At 35.7% G+C, this 17,643-nt stretch overlaps 1 protein-coding gene across 3 annotated transcripts in view; it reads right to left on the reverse strand.

The window, feature by feature from the left end:
* Positions 1-17,643, reverse strand: part of PTAR1 (protein prenyltransferase alpha subunit repeat containing 1) — a 49,767-nt gene that overhangs the window by 13,235 nt on the left and 18,889 nt on the right. For all 3 annotated transcript variants that reach the window (XM_023213250.2, XM_023213249.2, XM_023213248.2), the window contains exons 4-6: positions 11,811-11,915; positions 9,795-10,008; positions 919-1,223 (exon numbers count right to left, since the gene is read on the reverse strand). In XM_023213250.2, the coding sequence (XP_023069018.2) occupies positions 919-1,223; positions 9,795-10,008; positions 11,811-11,915 (624 nt within the window). The remainder of the gene's footprint in view (positions 1-918; positions 1,224-9,794; positions 10,009-11,810; positions 11,916-17,643) is intronic.

The following is a 17,643-nucleotide window of genomic DNA, read 5'->3' on the forward strand; positions in this document are numbered from 1 at the left end:
TGTACTCACAACTGAAGTTGATAGGTTGCTAACCCTTTTTCACTCTTTGCTACCAGACTTTTCCCTCTCTCAAAGATAAATTCTCTTACACTTTAAACAAAAAGTGTCAAGAGATTATACTTCAGGTAAGTTAATTTGCAGACCATCAGGGTTGGAAAAATGATGAAGCATACTTTATTCTCGGGGTCTAATCAAATCTCAATCCTGACTGTGCATCAATATTATGTGTTGAGCATTTTCTCAAAAAAAAAAAAAAAAATGCCAGGCATGGTGGCTCACGCCTGTAATCCCAGCACTTTGGGAGGCTGAGGCAGGTGGATCACCTGAGGTCAGAAGTTCAAGACCAGCCTGGCCAACATGGTGAAACTCCAACTCTATTAAAAATACAAAACTAGCCAGGTGTGGTGGTGAGCGCCTATAATCCTGGCTACTCGGGAGGCTGAGGCCGGAGAATCTCTTGAACCTGGGAGGCAGAGATTGCAGTGAGCCGAGATTGTGCTATTGCACTCCAGCCTGGGCAAGAAGAGCGAAACTCTGTCTCAAAAAAAAAAAGAGAGAGAGAGAGATGGCAGCAATTCATCCTAGATATGATAAGTATTAGTATCTCCAAGGAAGGAGTCCAAAAACTTTTGATTCTGTTTTATTTTGGAACACAAGTTATTCTACTGCACAGTCAAGGCTGAATATCACCATCCTAAGCTGCAGGGAGAGATCTACATGAGGAATCTCTTATTAATGATGATGATGATGATGATGAGATAGTAACACAAAACCTCTTGTATTCACTCAGGCAAAGCTCCACAGTCAGATGACCATGTTTACCCAAGCAGGCAGGAATCAGGTGTAACAAACACCTTCTGCAGCTCTCATGAGGACACGCATAGTTTTGTGTAGAAAATAGATTTTCCCTTTTCTTACCTATGACACCAAAGGGTTTCATGTCCTGGGTAGGAATCAATAAGATCAGTGCTGAATTCAACTTCTTCTTCTAGAAGATGGTAAAGATTAATCCTTGGTTCCTCTGTTGAAACTGCTGCTTCTTCATCTTTTGGAAGAACTAGCGCTGGCTCACTTTTCAAAGGATTTTGCTCCGTCACAGAACTGTCTATCACAGTTTGGCTAATCAAAGACTTTAGCAAAAACTGGCGGTAGTGAAATCCACTGTGGTCTGAAACGTGCATAGATGCCCAATGTTTAGTAGAAGACAGTTCATCAAGAAGAATCTTGTAAGAAGAAAAAAGGGAAGTAAGAAGAAGAGTTCCCAAAGGTTCTTCTTTCTCCATTATTGCCTCTGATTTCTCTTTGATTTGTTCCTTTTTTGACAAGACCATCTTACCAATATTTTGTACGCAATGTCCAGCACAGTGCTCTCACTTAGTGGAAGCTTAATACATGCAAATTTTCTCTTCCCCATATAATAAGTGATAGATTTTTTTTTAAGATTAAAGAATTTAAGAACTCATTTGTCATCCTTCCCTTAGACCTTGACTACTCACATTCTGATTGATACACACAGAGAAGGAAAGACAAATTCTAAAATAATGATGAGCATTAGGGTATTCATTTACAATGCTGACGTTAAAGGAAAAATATAAACTCAGATTATTTTCATATAAACTTTATTTTACATTTAATAAATGTGTATAATATCTAACTTATTATGTCTTCAACAATAGGCTCAGTGAAATTATTTGTCCTTCAGTATAAGTGCCATAAGGGCAGAGACCATGTTTGTCTTGTTCACTACTTAATTATAAGGGATTAGTAGAAAAACATGATGCACTAATAAGATTTTTTCAAGAGCTCGTGACTTTAACTATTTGTCTCAAACTTATTTAACATTAATAATAAATGAGTTTTAAAAGAAATGAAATAAAATTCAGCAGTAAATTGTTTAAATCTTTGTGATACCAATATCTTGCAAACTGAAGAATTTCAAATGAAATGCTTTTTTAAAAAGCAGCACTTATGCAAAAATAATTTATTTGAGAGTGTCTTGGACAGGTAGCAAACATATATCAGTGAAAGGTATATCAAGTGCCTACCACATTCCATCAGAGGATTTTCAGACCAGCTAAGGAAAAAAGATATACATTTGTGAACAGTTAACAATATAGACAGCATAATGCTAAATGTCACCTTCACCTGTCTGTCAAAGGTCCCAGACAAATGCCTTCTCCTGTACCATGATCTTTTTTCCATTTCTTACACCATTTTTCTTCCCCGGGAATATTTCCTTTTCCTGAACCCCCATAGTACTTATGTATGGCATCACATTTATTAAAGAATTTCAGTGCATCTCTTCATTCCCATTAAACTCAGTGAGTGAGGGCTTTAAGGTATTTATTCATTCCTATTTGATACTTCAATCCTCCTATACCTACTGACATCAGGGTGGATAAATAAATAGTTTATGAAATGAATGAATGAACAATTTAATAAATAAGGTGAATAGTATAAAGGAGTAAGATTACTTCCAGCCAAGATAGTCAAGTTGTATCAGTGATATGTTTTAAACATCTCCTTTAAGTTCCAATGAGTTTATTCACAGCCACCTAAATTTATTACAGAGGTTAGAGCTGGCAAGTCTCTGAGAAATGGAAAACAATATCTTTATTTGATTTTCAAAGGTGAGCAAAAAATAGCACCAGATAAACTCCTACCTGAAATAAAAACTAATCTTACGTTTATTACATTTTTGAAAAATAAACCTGTAGAAGAACATTCTGGCTGTAATATAGCAGCTTTTTTATTTTGGCACGGCTTCTTAATATGGATTGAAAAGAGTCCTCTACTTATTTAAAGTGAACTTATATAATATGAAAAACATTTAGTTATTTCTAACTGGATATTTCTATGTATAAAATTGCAGTTTATTATTTAATTTTGAGGCAAAAATGGCACATATATAAAAGATGTTCTGGCTGGACGCGGTGGCTCATGCCTGTAATCCCAGCACTTTGGGAGGCTGGCGGATTACCTGAGGTCAGGAGTTGGAGACCAGCCTGGCCAACATGGTGAAACCCTGTCTCTACTAAAAATACAAAAATTAGCAGGGCGCAGTGGTGCGTGCCTGTAGTCCCAGTTACTTGGGAGGCTGAGGCAGGAGAATAACTCGAACCTGGGAGGCAGAGGTTGCAGTGAGCCGAGATTGCTCGACTATACTCCAGCCTGGGTGACAAAACGAGACTCCATCTCAAAAAGGAAAAAAATATACATATATTTTCAACAAAATCACTTTCTTAAAAAAATTATTAGGCTTTTAAAGAGAAAATCCACTATATTCTTTTCCCTAAGATATAAAGATGCATATTAAATGAAAGAAGAAGCTTTAACTGGAATTTCAGGGCATTTTCTTGTTAGAATAAAAAGATATAAAGATACAGGGAATGATTTTTTTTAAAAAGATAGCATTACTTTTAAGTGATCCAATTAACTTTTAAGTGATCTAAAGACACTATATAAAGATATGGCTTTAATGTACGGTACTGATGGGATAAATGACCTTTATGTGATATACCTTAAATATCCTCCTTTTCCTATTTCCATATGAAAACATGAGTAAGTGAATAAATAAACCACAAGAAAACTGCAGATGCAGGACTATGAAAAAGAGGGATAACATGTTAAAAATGAAAGACTACTAAAAATACATATGCTGTAGGTCCTGTAAACCTTTAAAAATAACATTTGGGCTTTCTTCTGATTATAAAAGTGATACAAAATGATCAATATAGAAAATTCCAATAATATGGAAAAATATAAAAAAGCAAACAAAAATCTATTATTTTGTTGGCCAGAGATCACTACTTGTAACATTCTGGCATAAAACAAATCTTTCAGGTTTTTTTCTATGTACGCACATGCAGAGAGTTTATTTTTAACAAAAATCTGGGATATTCTTTTGTACTAATTTTATTCCACTTCAATTATAAATATATTCCGATGGTATTAAATATTATTTTATAATTTTTAACTCGTAAAATATTTCACCCTCAAGATTATCAGAATTTAACCATTCCCCTGTTTCTTTCTACTCTTGTATAAGTAACACTCATATATAAATCTATGTACACATCTAATTATTTAGGAGAAATTTCTAGAAATATACTTGCTGGAACAAAGAAAAAAACTTTATAAGGTTCTTAATACAATACTGTAAAAGTGCCCTGCAGAAAGGCTGTATAATTTATATTCCTATTGGAAGTACATGTTAATGCTTATTTCCTAAATTCATCAATACTTTAATCTTCACTAATTTAATAAGAATCACGTTTCATTTTAATTTACATTTCCTTAATTATCATTAAGGCTAAATATCTTTTCTCATGTGATTACTTTTCCTTTGTTTCTTCATTTATGAACTGCCTATTTTGCCTAATTCCCTACTTTCATGAATTGTCTAATTTACTATTTGTGATAGTCATTATTTTTCTTATGAGTTTGTAAGAGGTCTTTACATATTAAAGATACTGTCTCTATTTGTCATATGTGTTGTAAATATTATTTTCAGTATATTACTGCAACTGATTTTTAAAATTCTTTTCTGTTTTTTAAAGATTTGGAGTCAAGTAAAATTCTTTTTTTTCTTTTCTCCCTCAGGTCTATTGAAGTGTAAATGACAAATTAAAATGGTGTGTGTGTGTGTGTGTGTATGTATGTGTGTGTGTATATATGTGTGTAACACACACATACTACACACATATATACACACACACATATACACACACACACACACACACACACATATATGATGTACGGCATACTGTTTTTATGTATACACTGTGAAATGATTACCACAATCAAGTGAATTAACATATCCATCACCTCACATAGGTATATTATTTTTTGTGATAAGAACATTTAAGATAACACTCTTAGAAATCTTTAGGTATACATTATTAACAGTAACTACCATGTTCTACCATTAGACCTCCAGAACTTACTCATCCTAACTGAAACGTTGTACTCTTTAACCAGCAACTCCCTATTCCCTACCATAACCCCTACTCCTGCAATCACCATTCTACTCTCTACTTTCATAAGTTCAACTTGTTTAGAGTCCACCTACGAGTGACACCATGCAATATTCATCCTTCTGCGCTTGGCTTATTTCACTTAGCATAATGTGAGTCTCTTTTTTCTTCATATAGGTTTTTATTCCATTTAAAGTTCAATTTGGTATTTAAGATTAAAAAAAAAAAACCTAACTTTCTATTTTCTAAAAAGTCAATCAATTTTACCAGCATCACAAATTGAACAAGGAATCCTTTCTCTAATTATGTGAAATGCCATATTCATCATTAATGAAATATGTACATATTATGTATTGGAATTTGTTTCTGGACTTTATATTCTGCTCCATTACTGAGTCTATTTTTGAAATAGCATCACAATTTTAATTACTGTCTTACTAAACATTTAAGTATCTAATGGTAGAATGTTCCTTATCATTTTTCCTAACAATTTCTCAGCTATTCTTTAAGCTTTATTCTCTCTAATGTACTTTAGAATCATTTTTGAAGTAAAAAAATAAATCAGTGTTTTTTAATATATTCACAGAATTGTGCAATCATTGCTGTTATCTAATTTCAAACGTCTTCACCACCCCCACAAAACCCCATTCCTATTAGAAGTTACACCCCATTCCCTCCTCCCCAGCCTCTGGTACCCACTAATCTGTTTTGCCTATTCTGAACATGTTATATAAATGAAATCATACAATATGTGGCCTCGAATCTGACTGCTTTCAATCAGCATGTTTTCAAGGTTCATCCACATTACAGCATGTATCAATATTTCCTTCCTTTTTTATGGCCAACATTCCATTGCATGGATATTCCACATTTTGTTTTCCATTCCTCAGGTGAGGTGTTACGTTTTGGCTATTATAAATAATGTGGCTATTAACGTTCTCATACAAGATTTGGTATGGAGTGTGTTTTCACCTCTCTTGGGTATATACCTAGGAGTAGAATTACAGTGTCATATATGGTAATGCATGTTTTTCTCCAGGAATATGATATATATTAACTGTAGTTTTATTAATATATAGTAATTCTATGTTTAATTATTTGAGGAAATGCCAAACTGCTTTCCACAGTGGCTATACCATTTTACATTCTTACCAGCCATAAATAAGGGTTTCAGTTTCTCCACATCCTAACCAACATTTATTATTGTCTGTATTTTGGTGTGAAGTGGTATCACTCCCTGTGGTTTTGATTTGCATTTCCCTAATAGTAAAGATGTTGAATATCTTTTCCTGTCCTTACTGGTGACGTGGGTATGTTTTTTTGGAGAAACGAGTATGTGTGCTTTTTTTATGTGAAGCCCTATATTAACTTGTAATTTGCCAGTAGTAATAAACTGCCTGACTGTGAATCTTTCCTGCCACACTACCCTCAAATATAAATATTTTAAAATTTACTTAAATGTCTATTTAAGCATGCAGACATCAGAGAGAACATAAAATAGAAAATTAGTGTCATAATTCCACCCCATACTACTTTTAATCAATCTTTATTCTTTCTTTTTTCTGACTAGAAAATGGTTTTATAAAAAATACAAGAAAAAAATCTATAACATTGCTGTGTGTATGTATAAATATCTGTTGAGCATTTACCATGTGCCAAGCACTGTTCCAAACACTTTAAAGTATTTGCAGTCTCATTCAATGCTAATAAATACATTAAAAATTGTATTAGGCTACTAGGTGCGGTGGCTCATGCCTGTAATCCCAGCACTTTGGGAGGCAGAGGCAGGTGGATTGCTTGAGGTTAGGAGTTCAAGACCAGCCTGACCCACATGGCAAAACCCCATCTCTGCTAAAAATAAAAAAATTAGCCGGGCGTGGTGGTGGGTGCCTGTAATCCCAACTACTTGGGAGGCTGAGGCAGGAGAAGCACTTGAACCTGGGAGGTGGAAGCTGCAGTGAGTTGAGATTGTGCCACTGCACTCTAGCCTGGGTGACAGAGCAAGACCCTATTTCAAAAATAAATAAATAATAATATTAGGCCTACCCTAATATAATCTATTGTGAATATTTTCCTTTAAATCATCTTCTAAAATATAATTTTTAGTCATAACAAAATATTCCAATGTGATGGACTGTAATGTAACAACTCCCTCATTATTGAAGGGCTACAGATTTTCTAGTTTTTCACTACTATAAATGCTACTTTTATACATCAAACTTCTATATTTAATAGCCAGTGTTTATTGAGCACTTAGTTAAGGCACTTTGATAGCCACTTTATATGAATTCTCCCATTCAATTTGCATCACTCAGTGAGATGGGAATTATCATCACCCTTTTTTTCCAGATGAGAAAACTGAAGGTGTAAGAGGCTAAGCAACTTCCTCAAGGCTGCACAGCAAATTGGTGGTAAAGCCAGAATGCAAAGCAGGTCTGCATGACCACTGAGTGAAGCCTCTAATCATTCTACCATACTTCATTTTCCATTATTTCTTTATGATGAATTCCTGGAAGCAGAACTCTAAAAATAACACCCTATTTTACAAAGTGTGATAAGTGCTGCCATGTTGCCCTTCAGTAAGATTATAACATTTGAATAATGCTCATTTTCATACTCTTACTAATACTCGAGGCCAGCACTTTAAAAAGTCATTTTCAATTTTTTAAGTTAAAAAATGCCGGCTGATTTCATATATATTTTTAAGCTGATCTAGACTACTGGTATTTTTGTGATTACCTCCTGTAATAGACAAAGCATAGCAGTAAATGTTCTAGGTGGGCCCAATGGCTTATAACAACAGAAAGGGGATTTGGTAAATTTAGGACTCCTTACTGATAACAAGAGCAAGAGATGTTGCAGTGGCAAGTGGGGAATGGAAGAATGGTAAGTCCTCCTCCAAGGGCGGGTCAAGGAAGGGTGATGACATCTGAGCCCAAGAGTGGACCCTGGCAGCTGAGCTCACCATTAATGAGTTATCCTTACCACCAGATAGTCTCAAGTAACCAAGAATTTCACTTTGGCCCCTTGTTCCTGATTTTATGGAAATGTCACTTGAAAAGGTTCACATCATGGCAGAAAAATTTCCAAAGACCTCTCAGTCAACCTGGACTGTGCCTTCCTTTTTATCTCCAAGCCTCCTCATATCTCTTTCCTCTTCCCACACACCATCAAATCATAGATCTGAGATGACCACCAAGCACTCCATATCCCTGACTACTCACCAAACAACTTGTAATCACGCCTCCCGACTCAATATATCTTCCTTCCCCTGGCAGCCATTTCCAACAAGCCCATCCTAGATGAAGAACCATTTTTCTGTGCTCCCATTGTATTCTGATGCTTTGTAATTGCTGGTCTACTTTCTCCACTAGATTTTCAATTTGTTGAGAGCAAACACTTTGTCTTACTGCCATACCCAGTATACAGGACAGTTGGTGGGTATGATAGGGTTTTATACTTTTTCATGAATAAACTGCACTGAGTTGATCAAACAAACTGGCAGCCAATTTTCTATCTCTGGAGGAACAGAGAAAGGAACTAAAATTGAGTGAACCTCTATTAGATGCCCAGTAATTTACATCCATTAACTCAATTAACTCTAACAATAATACACAGAGGCAGACAGTAGAGTCCCTATTTTATAAATGAAAACGATAAAACCTTGCTTTCCACATATAGCTAGTGGGGCCAAAATCTGAACCTAGGTTGATGTGATTTTAAGCCTTTGCTCTTTCTATTCCATTAGGCGGCCACCCCTCCTGAAACTCAAAGCCACATAAACTGGAAGTGGAAGGCTTCTCTTCCAGAATTATTGGCTTAAAATCCTCTGGAAGTAAAAAGTCTCCTATTTGTCCTCGCCAGGAAACAAAGAGGGAAATGGGAGCATGGGAAGAGGGATGTAGGAAGAAGAGGGTGCTAAGTTAAAATTATAGAACACTTCCCCACTTATCTGAAAGCACCAGCTGGGGCACTTCGATCTTCAACTTGACGTCTTTTAACTGTCTCAAGCCTGAGAAGCTTTCTAGATGAGCACCCTAGATTTTTATGGCACTGTGACACCATCAGAAAAGAAAAACCTGAGACACTGTAGTATATTAAGAAGGAGCAAAAGGGACACCTGGCTCTCATTCTGATGAATAATAAGTGGTACAACTGTAGCTAAGTCTAAGCCATTAAAATTCTCTGGAAATCTCCATCTCCTCATTTCTAAACTGAAAGGATTAGGCTGTGAGAGTTTGCAAACTGGCTCTGCATTCAAATAACCCTGAGTCAGTGGAAAATACTGATCTCTAGATCGACCTTCATTCTGTCTTAGTAGGCTTGGAGTGGGACTTAGGAATCCCCAGGTAATTTACAGACTCAGCCAATTTTAAAAACACCTGGGTGAGATCGTCTATTCCCTGCCCTCCTCTCCCTCTTTTCAGAGGACGAAAGTGTGAAAAGACAGCCAGCTGACTTGGTATATTGTCACATAACCAAACACCACCAAGAAATAGCAATTCCAGTTCTATAAGGCTTAATAATCCCTTCCTGTTTCAGGATAAAGTGAGTTATGCTCAATCTTCCTCAATTGGTTAAACCTGCCTTTGCTTTACCACTGCACTAGCCTTAAGACTGCCAAAAACAGCACTGGTGGGGAATGCAAGATTTTCATTTAATTACAGGGTTTCTCCAGAGGTAGCAGCTGTCACGATTCTCTCAAGTTGCCAGACCATCAGTTTCTCTACTCCTTCAAAGCTCTTCTGAGGATGAACTACTACCAGAAGATTTTAAGGGCAGATAGGCAGTCTGCCCAGGAAACAATAATATCCCTACCTTGACATCTAGCTTGGCCAAGTGCTGTAAAACCCAGATGCGATGGGACCAAGCATTATAGTTGCTTGGGTATCTCCCTGCTGCTTCACCACAGACCTCCATCTCTTCTTGTATGAGTCGCTGTGCCCTTTCTGTGGGAATTGTTCCCAAGTTTCCTTTGGTCATAAAGGAAGGCAAGGAGGTTTCCTGAATTAGCTGTTGTAGCACCCATCGCCTGTTAAGGTAGCATGTGGGAAAGAGAACACAGAAAGAACATAAACCAGAGAGAAAAATAACCAGTTTTCATTGTCCCTAATTTAATTTCCATTCAGAGACAATGCAAAATAATACCTATTTATAAGTCCAGTTTTTTGGAGATGGGGAGGGGTTGTTTTGTTTACGATGATATTAAATTTAGCAGTATGGATGAAGGGTGGAAAATGGATAAACAGGAAAATAAAAAAAAAACTTTAAAATCTGTAATACAGAGAATGTCATTACTTCTATGTCATTACTTCTAAAATGACAATCCCAAAACTCCACTTGACCAGGACATGTAAAGGCAATTGGTGTGTGTGTGTGGTGGTGGTGGTAAGAGGTTATAAATTAATGGCTGATAAATATTACAAGGAGTCGTGATTCACATCTTTATATATGCATGCCTCACCCTATGTGCATTTGTTTGCAAACAAGAAGTTGCATTCTGATAGCTTTCATTCAACCAAATTCTGTATTTATAGCATAAAATCTGGAAAGTAACAAATACAATTCATTAAACCATTAAGGAGGTGTCAAAATATCCTTAACCACAAATTCTCCCTTTGTCTATTTAAGATTTGCATTAGCATGTATTTACATAAAAAACACTAAATAGTGTTTCAAGCTACTTAATGGGTTTCGTTTGTACCAATAATTTACTCATATAAAAGCATTTTTTAGACTAAAGTATTCAAACCCAAAGGTACAAGAAACTGAGTAAGAAAACTCATTTTGTCATTTTAAAATAATGGAATTTCTTATTTAACAAAATATTGCTTGATAAAAAAATTAGACAAGCCAATAAACTGATGGATGCATATTTAACAGTTCCTTTCCCCTGCCACCATCCCTTTCCAAACCCCCATACACACAGTCATACACCTTTCTGTGGTATACTACCTCAATTTCTAGTCATGAAGAAAATACAACTGACTATGTGGTTTGGAAGAAGCTGACCTACAATGTTAACTAAAGGCATGATTACCAAGACACCTTGCACTGACATAAGATCCTAAAAATGCCCAGGATTTAAGAAAAATCAGAGTGGCTTAATAAACTGAGAATTTCAGAGTAACTTCTTTATTGGTCCTGACCAGCAAGCCCACACCATCCCACTTTGATCAAGTAAGAGTAGTTACACAGGATTCATCAGGAAGATGCTTCCAGGTGGCCAGGATTTTGAGAGTCCTAAATTGCATTCTGGTTATCTGTCCCAGGCTTTTAACCTAAAAATGTTCTTTGCATGTATGGTTTTTAGCAACTTTAGCTCAGCGTACACAGCATTCATCTCAGTTACCCTTAGCTTTCTCTGTAAGTTAATTTTAATAACCACAACCATCACCACCACCATCTTTACCAGGAAAATAACTAAATGCTTTTAAAATCCATGTTGCTCATTACAGTTGAGTATCTATAAATGCAATCTCCACAACTGCTTCAAAGAGTTAATAATAGCTAACATTTATTATGTAATATGTGCCAGGCACTGTGGGAGTGTTACACGCATTAACTCATGTAAACTTGACTGTTAACTATATGAGACAGGTGTAACTATTATTCTCATTTTACACATGAGAAAACTGAGGCTTGGTGAGTTAAGTAATTTCCCATGAACACTTAGGTAGCAAGTTATATAGCGCCTAGATTTAAACTTAGGTAACCTGACTTCAGAATTCATGCTCTGGAACCGATATGTAACCTTGCCTCTCACATGTCATGTTTCTTTCTCCAGCCATTCTGAATCCTAAGTAAGAGTACTATGTTGTAAAATAACCACACCTGTGAATCCATGTTTCTGGACTCTTTGGAAACTTAGTTAAGGCGAGTTTTCCCAGATGTAAATCCTTAATTGGATTTAAAGTGCCAGAGAGGATTAGTTCTTTCCTGTTAAAAAAAAAAAAAAAAATTAAACATTACTTTATTCTTATAGCCAAAGGTTCTACACGGCTTTTAATATAGCCTCATTGTGAAGTGAATGTCTAAGAATTTAAAAAAAAGAAAAAAAGCCCAAGCCACTCTGGGATACAAAACACTCAAAAATGTGACATGCAGTAATCAAGAATGTATTCTCATAATCCCAATATAACAAATTAATAAGCAGAAAGAGAAGGTCTTAAATCAACAGGTGAAATGTTAGCTATTTGTGTGAGGGCAAAGGGGTTTTCTGGCCTATCTCATTTCCAAAAGTTATGAGACCTGATAGTCGTATCTACAGGGCCAATCCAATACCAATCAAGAATTGGTCTAGTTTCCTAAATAGGACTTGACATCATCTATTTCATTACAAAACCACACATACAACAAACACAATATGGTTGGGGAAAAAATCATTCATGGAATCACTATTCTAACCAAATTACCATTTTTTATTTTTGAATTTTCCCTATCACATATACATTTTAACATATAATTGTATATCCTGCTCTCATTATATCTTAAGAATTTTCCCATGATTCTATATAACTTTTGTAATGAACATTTTAAATGATCGAATAGTTTTCATTCAGTAGCTATGCTTTTCCCTTATTGTTAGACGTTCAGGTTGCTTCAAACTTTTTGTTTTTTTTTTTGAGACGGAGTCTCGCTCTGTCGCCCAGGCTGGAGTGCAGTGGCCGGATCTCAGCTCACTGCAAGCTCCGCCTCCCAGGTTTACGCCATTCTCCTGCCTCAGCCTCCCGAGTAGCTGGGACTACAGGCGCCCGCCACCTCGCCCAGCTAGTTTTTTTGTGTTTTTTAGTAGAGACGGGGTTTCACTGTGTTAGCCAGGGTAGTCTCGATCTCCTGACCTCGTGATCCGCCCATCTCGGCCTCCCAAAGTGCTGGGATTACAGGCTTGAGCCACCGCGCCCGGCCTAACTTTTTGTTATTTTAAAACTAATCTGGGGGGTGGGGGGAAAAAGCTTTGTGCTTATGACTTCTTTCTTTTGTATTCTTACTTTGGATAAGTTTCCAAAAGAGCTAATAACAAGGTAAAATACTTACATGGCCCTTGATATACTAGGCCATTCCTTTTAAAAATATTAATATAAGCAGAAGTAAAAGCAATGTAATGTTTTGGTTGTTTTTAAAACTGTTCAAGCCCAACCAAAGTTTCAATGCAATCAGTTATCCCTTGATATCTTTTGGGGCTTGGTTCCAGGACCTCCCACGGATACCAAAATCTGCGAATGCTCAAGTCCTTGATATAAAATGTGTTGCTATATAACCTACGTATATCCTCCCATATACTTCATATCATCTCTAGGTTATTTATTAATACCTAACACAATGTAAATGCTATATAAATAGTTCTTATATTGTTCAGGGACTAATGACAGAAAAACAAAGTCTGAATATGTTCACTACAGAAAGCAATAGTTTTCTCAAATATTTTCTATCTGCAGTTGGTTGAATCTAGGGATGCAGAACCTATGGATACAGAGGGCCAACTACATAAAGAATGTCATACAAGAGCTTTCCATACCTGTTTCTCAGGTAAATACAATTTACGTTTAATTTCTCAGGTAAGTTTTTGATAAGTGCTGATATTATACTCTCACTGAATTCTCAATATATCTACAATTTTATAATAAAATCAGATCATTTGTTATTATTTATTAATCTTAAAATGTCCTTCCTGTGGTAGGGCTGATAATTCGTTTACTTTAGAGAAGTTTAAGCCAGAGAAAACCAGAATCCAGCTCTTATACCATATCTACTTAGATGGATTTAATTTCTAAATACCACAATACATTTTCTTTCCAACAGAGACATGCTATTTATAAAGTTTTATTTGATAAAGAAAACAACTATTTTCCTTTCAACGTTCAGGAAACCAATTTGTCATTATATATATGTAATATATATATATATATAATATTTTTTTTTCTTGCAACAGCCAATTGCTTTTGCAGTCTTGGATTCTTTTCCTTCTGAAATCAGTAACATTTTGTTCATACAGTAAGTCAGGATATCTATAAAGTAAAAGGAGGAAAATATTGCTCTATGTAATTTTAACCACTTTTGAGAGTAACGTTTCTCAAAGTGAACCCTGACTGCAACATCAGCATCATCTGGAACTTACTTGAAATGCAGAACTCAGGCCTCAGCCCAGATCCCACTGAGTCAGAAACTCAGGTGGGCACAGCAATACGTGTTTTAAAACAAGCTCTTTAGATGATGCCCATTGGCTGGGCATGGTGGCTCACGCCTGTAATCCCAGCACTTTGGGAGGCCGAAGCGGGCGGATCACGAGGTCAAGAGATTGAGGCCATTCTGGCCAACATGGTGAAACCTTGTCTGTACTAAAAATAAAAAAATTAGCTGGGCATGGTGGCGTGCACCTGTAGTCCCAACTACTTGGGAGGCTGAGGCAGGAGAATCACTCAAACCCAGGAGGAAGAGGTTGCAGTGAGCCGAGATCGTGACACTGCACTCCAGCCTGGTGATAAGAGTGCCACTCCATCTCAAAAAAAAAAAAAAAAAAAAAAAAAAAAAAAGATGCCCATTAAAGTTTAAAAAACAACTACTATAATGAATTGATTGTATTAGGCTTAATTTCCATTTGCTAAATTTAAGACCTCTTATTATTTATAACTGTCTACCTTTATTCCCATATATATCCATATATAAAGGGAGATAATCAAAATTTTCTTCAAAAAAGAGGCACTTACCCTATAACTGAGTTTTGATAAAGTTTCTTAAGTTATGGGCACTCCCTTGGGCGACCACTGAGGTACAGAATTTAAAAAAAAGAAAAAGAAAAAAAATATGGGCACTCTGGTAATATCTTTATTTTGAATTAAGCAGCATTTTTGGGAAGACATCTTAGCTTGAAACAACCTCAATCAATGTTAATATATGGACACTGAAAAAGATCACCTGATGGCATCAAGCAAAATTTTTATATCAATGTAATAAACATTGCTAGGGGTAGTACTGAACATTTGTAGGTGTTGGATATTGATGAAACAAGTTTTTCAAAAACAATTTAATTCTAGCACCCACATTTTGGTTTCTAATACCATTCTTTAATGATGTTAGAAATGGCTGATTCTAGGACCAGGACAGGAAGTACACAAGATGAGCCTGGAGCATCTTATAGAGCCAGAAAGTAAGGAAGTGCTCAAAAATATATAGTGGGATGTGAAAAAGGGACATGGGGCGCAACCGAAAGAGCTTCCAGTGGCCACAGCTGGAATGATTTCAGCAACAAAATAACATAGTATTGGATTATACCCCAGAGTATCAAATGGCTATCCATCAGCCCACTGAAATGAATGAATATATAAATAGGAGACAATAGACAAATATAATAGGTAGTAAAGTTAATAGCAATCACATAATTGTTTTTTATCTATAAAAAAACATTTCTCTAATACCTCAATTTTTTTTTTTTTTTTTTTTTTGAGATGGAGTCTTGCTCTGTTGCCAGGCTGGAGTACAGTGGCACGATCTTGGCTCACTGCAACTTCTGCCTCCTGGGTTCAAGTGATTCCCCTTCCTCAGCCTCCCGAGTGGCTGGGACTACACGTGTGCGCCACCACACATGGCTAATTTTTTGTGTTTTAATAGAGATGGGGTTTCCCTATGTTGGCCAGGATGGTCTTGATCTCCTGACCTTGTGATCTGCCCGCCTCAGCCTCCTAAAGTGCTGGGATTACAGGTGTGAGCCACCATGCCTGGCCAAATACCTCAATTTTACAGACGAGGAAACTGAATCCTGGAGAAGTTCAGTAACTTGCTCAGGTTTCTTAGCTCAAAATGTCAGAACCAAACATCACATCTGCATAAAATAAAGTTACCAATTTAAACCAATAGGCTATGAGTACAGAATCTGAATCACTGGAGTTTGGCATCAACTATTCTAGTTGCTCAAAGGTGTTTTGCTTACTCTAAGTACATAGACTGAAGAAGAAAATAGGACATTATTACTAAGTCAACCTCTTTCATCAGGTAAATCACCAATTTTCAAAGCAAAAAAAAAAAAAAAAGTAGCAGTCTTCTTTCTTTAAAAAAAAAAACCAGCTGAAATTTTAAATTATGTGTATCACTCACTGTAATCACAGGAGATTAGTTCAGAAACTTATTTTTGCCTCTATTTCCTTCCCCTAAGATTGCAATATCCACAAATTGAACTAGACATCTATTGCATTATCCTTTAGCAGTTTGAAAAATGTAGTCAAAAATCACTCAATGCCTTCCAGGGTTAATATAGAAGAGATCCACTAACAATTAAAAATAAAGTTCTGTGTATTTGATATGCAATAGAGACCTTACAGGGTTAGAGAAGTTTACTATGAAGTTAGCAGTTTGTTGCTCAAAATGTACCTATGATTCGATGTCTTTATATGTCAATCAATCTTACTAATACATATTAAAATTTACTAGAACACATATCCACAAAGGATTTTTTAAAAATCAAGATTCCCTTTCTACAAAACCTTACTAGTCATCTAACTAGAATAATTTTCAAGATGAACCATCATAAACACCCCTCAAGTTAGATTTATGGAGCAACTTCCCTTTATAAGAACAAACCACACATATATTTTTTTTAAGTTTAATAGAATCATAAAAAAATTCACCTAATTCAAATCTTTTATTTCACAGATAAAAAAACAAAACTCTTGAGAATCAAAAGTTATACTCAAAGTCAGCTGCTAGTTAACTGCTGAAACAGGACTAAGTTCCATGAATCTTAAGACCAGGTTTTTTCCTCCTATGCTCAACTGGTTTATAGGATATACAATGAATAACATGTGTGTATACATATATGTGTGTGTATGTATGTATGTATATATACTATGCTAGTGAGAATTTTTTGTTGAAGCATTTTTGAATTCCTCTCTATTGGTGATGATGATGAAACAGGACTAAGTTCCATGAATCTTAAGCCTAGATTTTTTTCTCCAATGCTCAACTGGCTTATAGAATATACAATGAATAACATGTGTGTATACACATATGTATACAGGTGTGTGTGTATGTACCTATCTATGCATATATGCTATGCTAGTGAGAAATTTTGTTGAAGGATTTTTGAATTCCTCTCTATAGGTGAGGAATATAAGAACATGAATAAAAACGGCATTCCTACTTCCCTATTACTCTGATTTCTTTTTCACTGAATTTGATTTCTGTGCCCAATTTGCAAATTGCATATCTATTATGTACAGGCACTAGAGTTAGATGCTAAGGAAACAAAGGGGAAAAAAAAAAAAAAGACATGGACCCTACCCTTAAAAAAGCTCTGAATTTTAAGTTCATGGTACCTTCCTAAAAGTCTCCTTTGCTGATTCTTCCTCATCTTGCAAATGCTAGAACGGTGCTGTCCAATAGAAATATAATGTGAGTCACAAATGCGAGTCATATATGATTTAAAATGTTCTAACAGCTATATTAAACACAAGTATAAATATATTTAATTCAATATATCCAAAATATTATAATTTCAACAAGTAATCAATATAAAAATTATTAATGAGATATTTCCATTTTTTGCTAGTCTTCAAAACATGATGCGCAGTTTATCACTTGTGGCACATCTCAGTTGAGACTAATCACATTTCAAGGGCTCAATAGCCACATATGGCTTTTGTGGCTACTGTCCTGGATTGTGCAACCCTAGAAA

The sequence above is a fragment of the Piliocolobus tephrosceles genome, chromosome 14, assembly GCF_002776525.5.
Source record: "Piliocolobus tephrosceles isolate RC106 chromosome 14, ASM277652v3, whole genome shotgun sequence".
In the NCBI taxonomy this organism is placed as follows: domain Eukaryota; kingdom Metazoa; phylum Chordata; class Mammalia; order Primates; family Cercopithecidae; genus Piliocolobus; species Piliocolobus tephrosceles.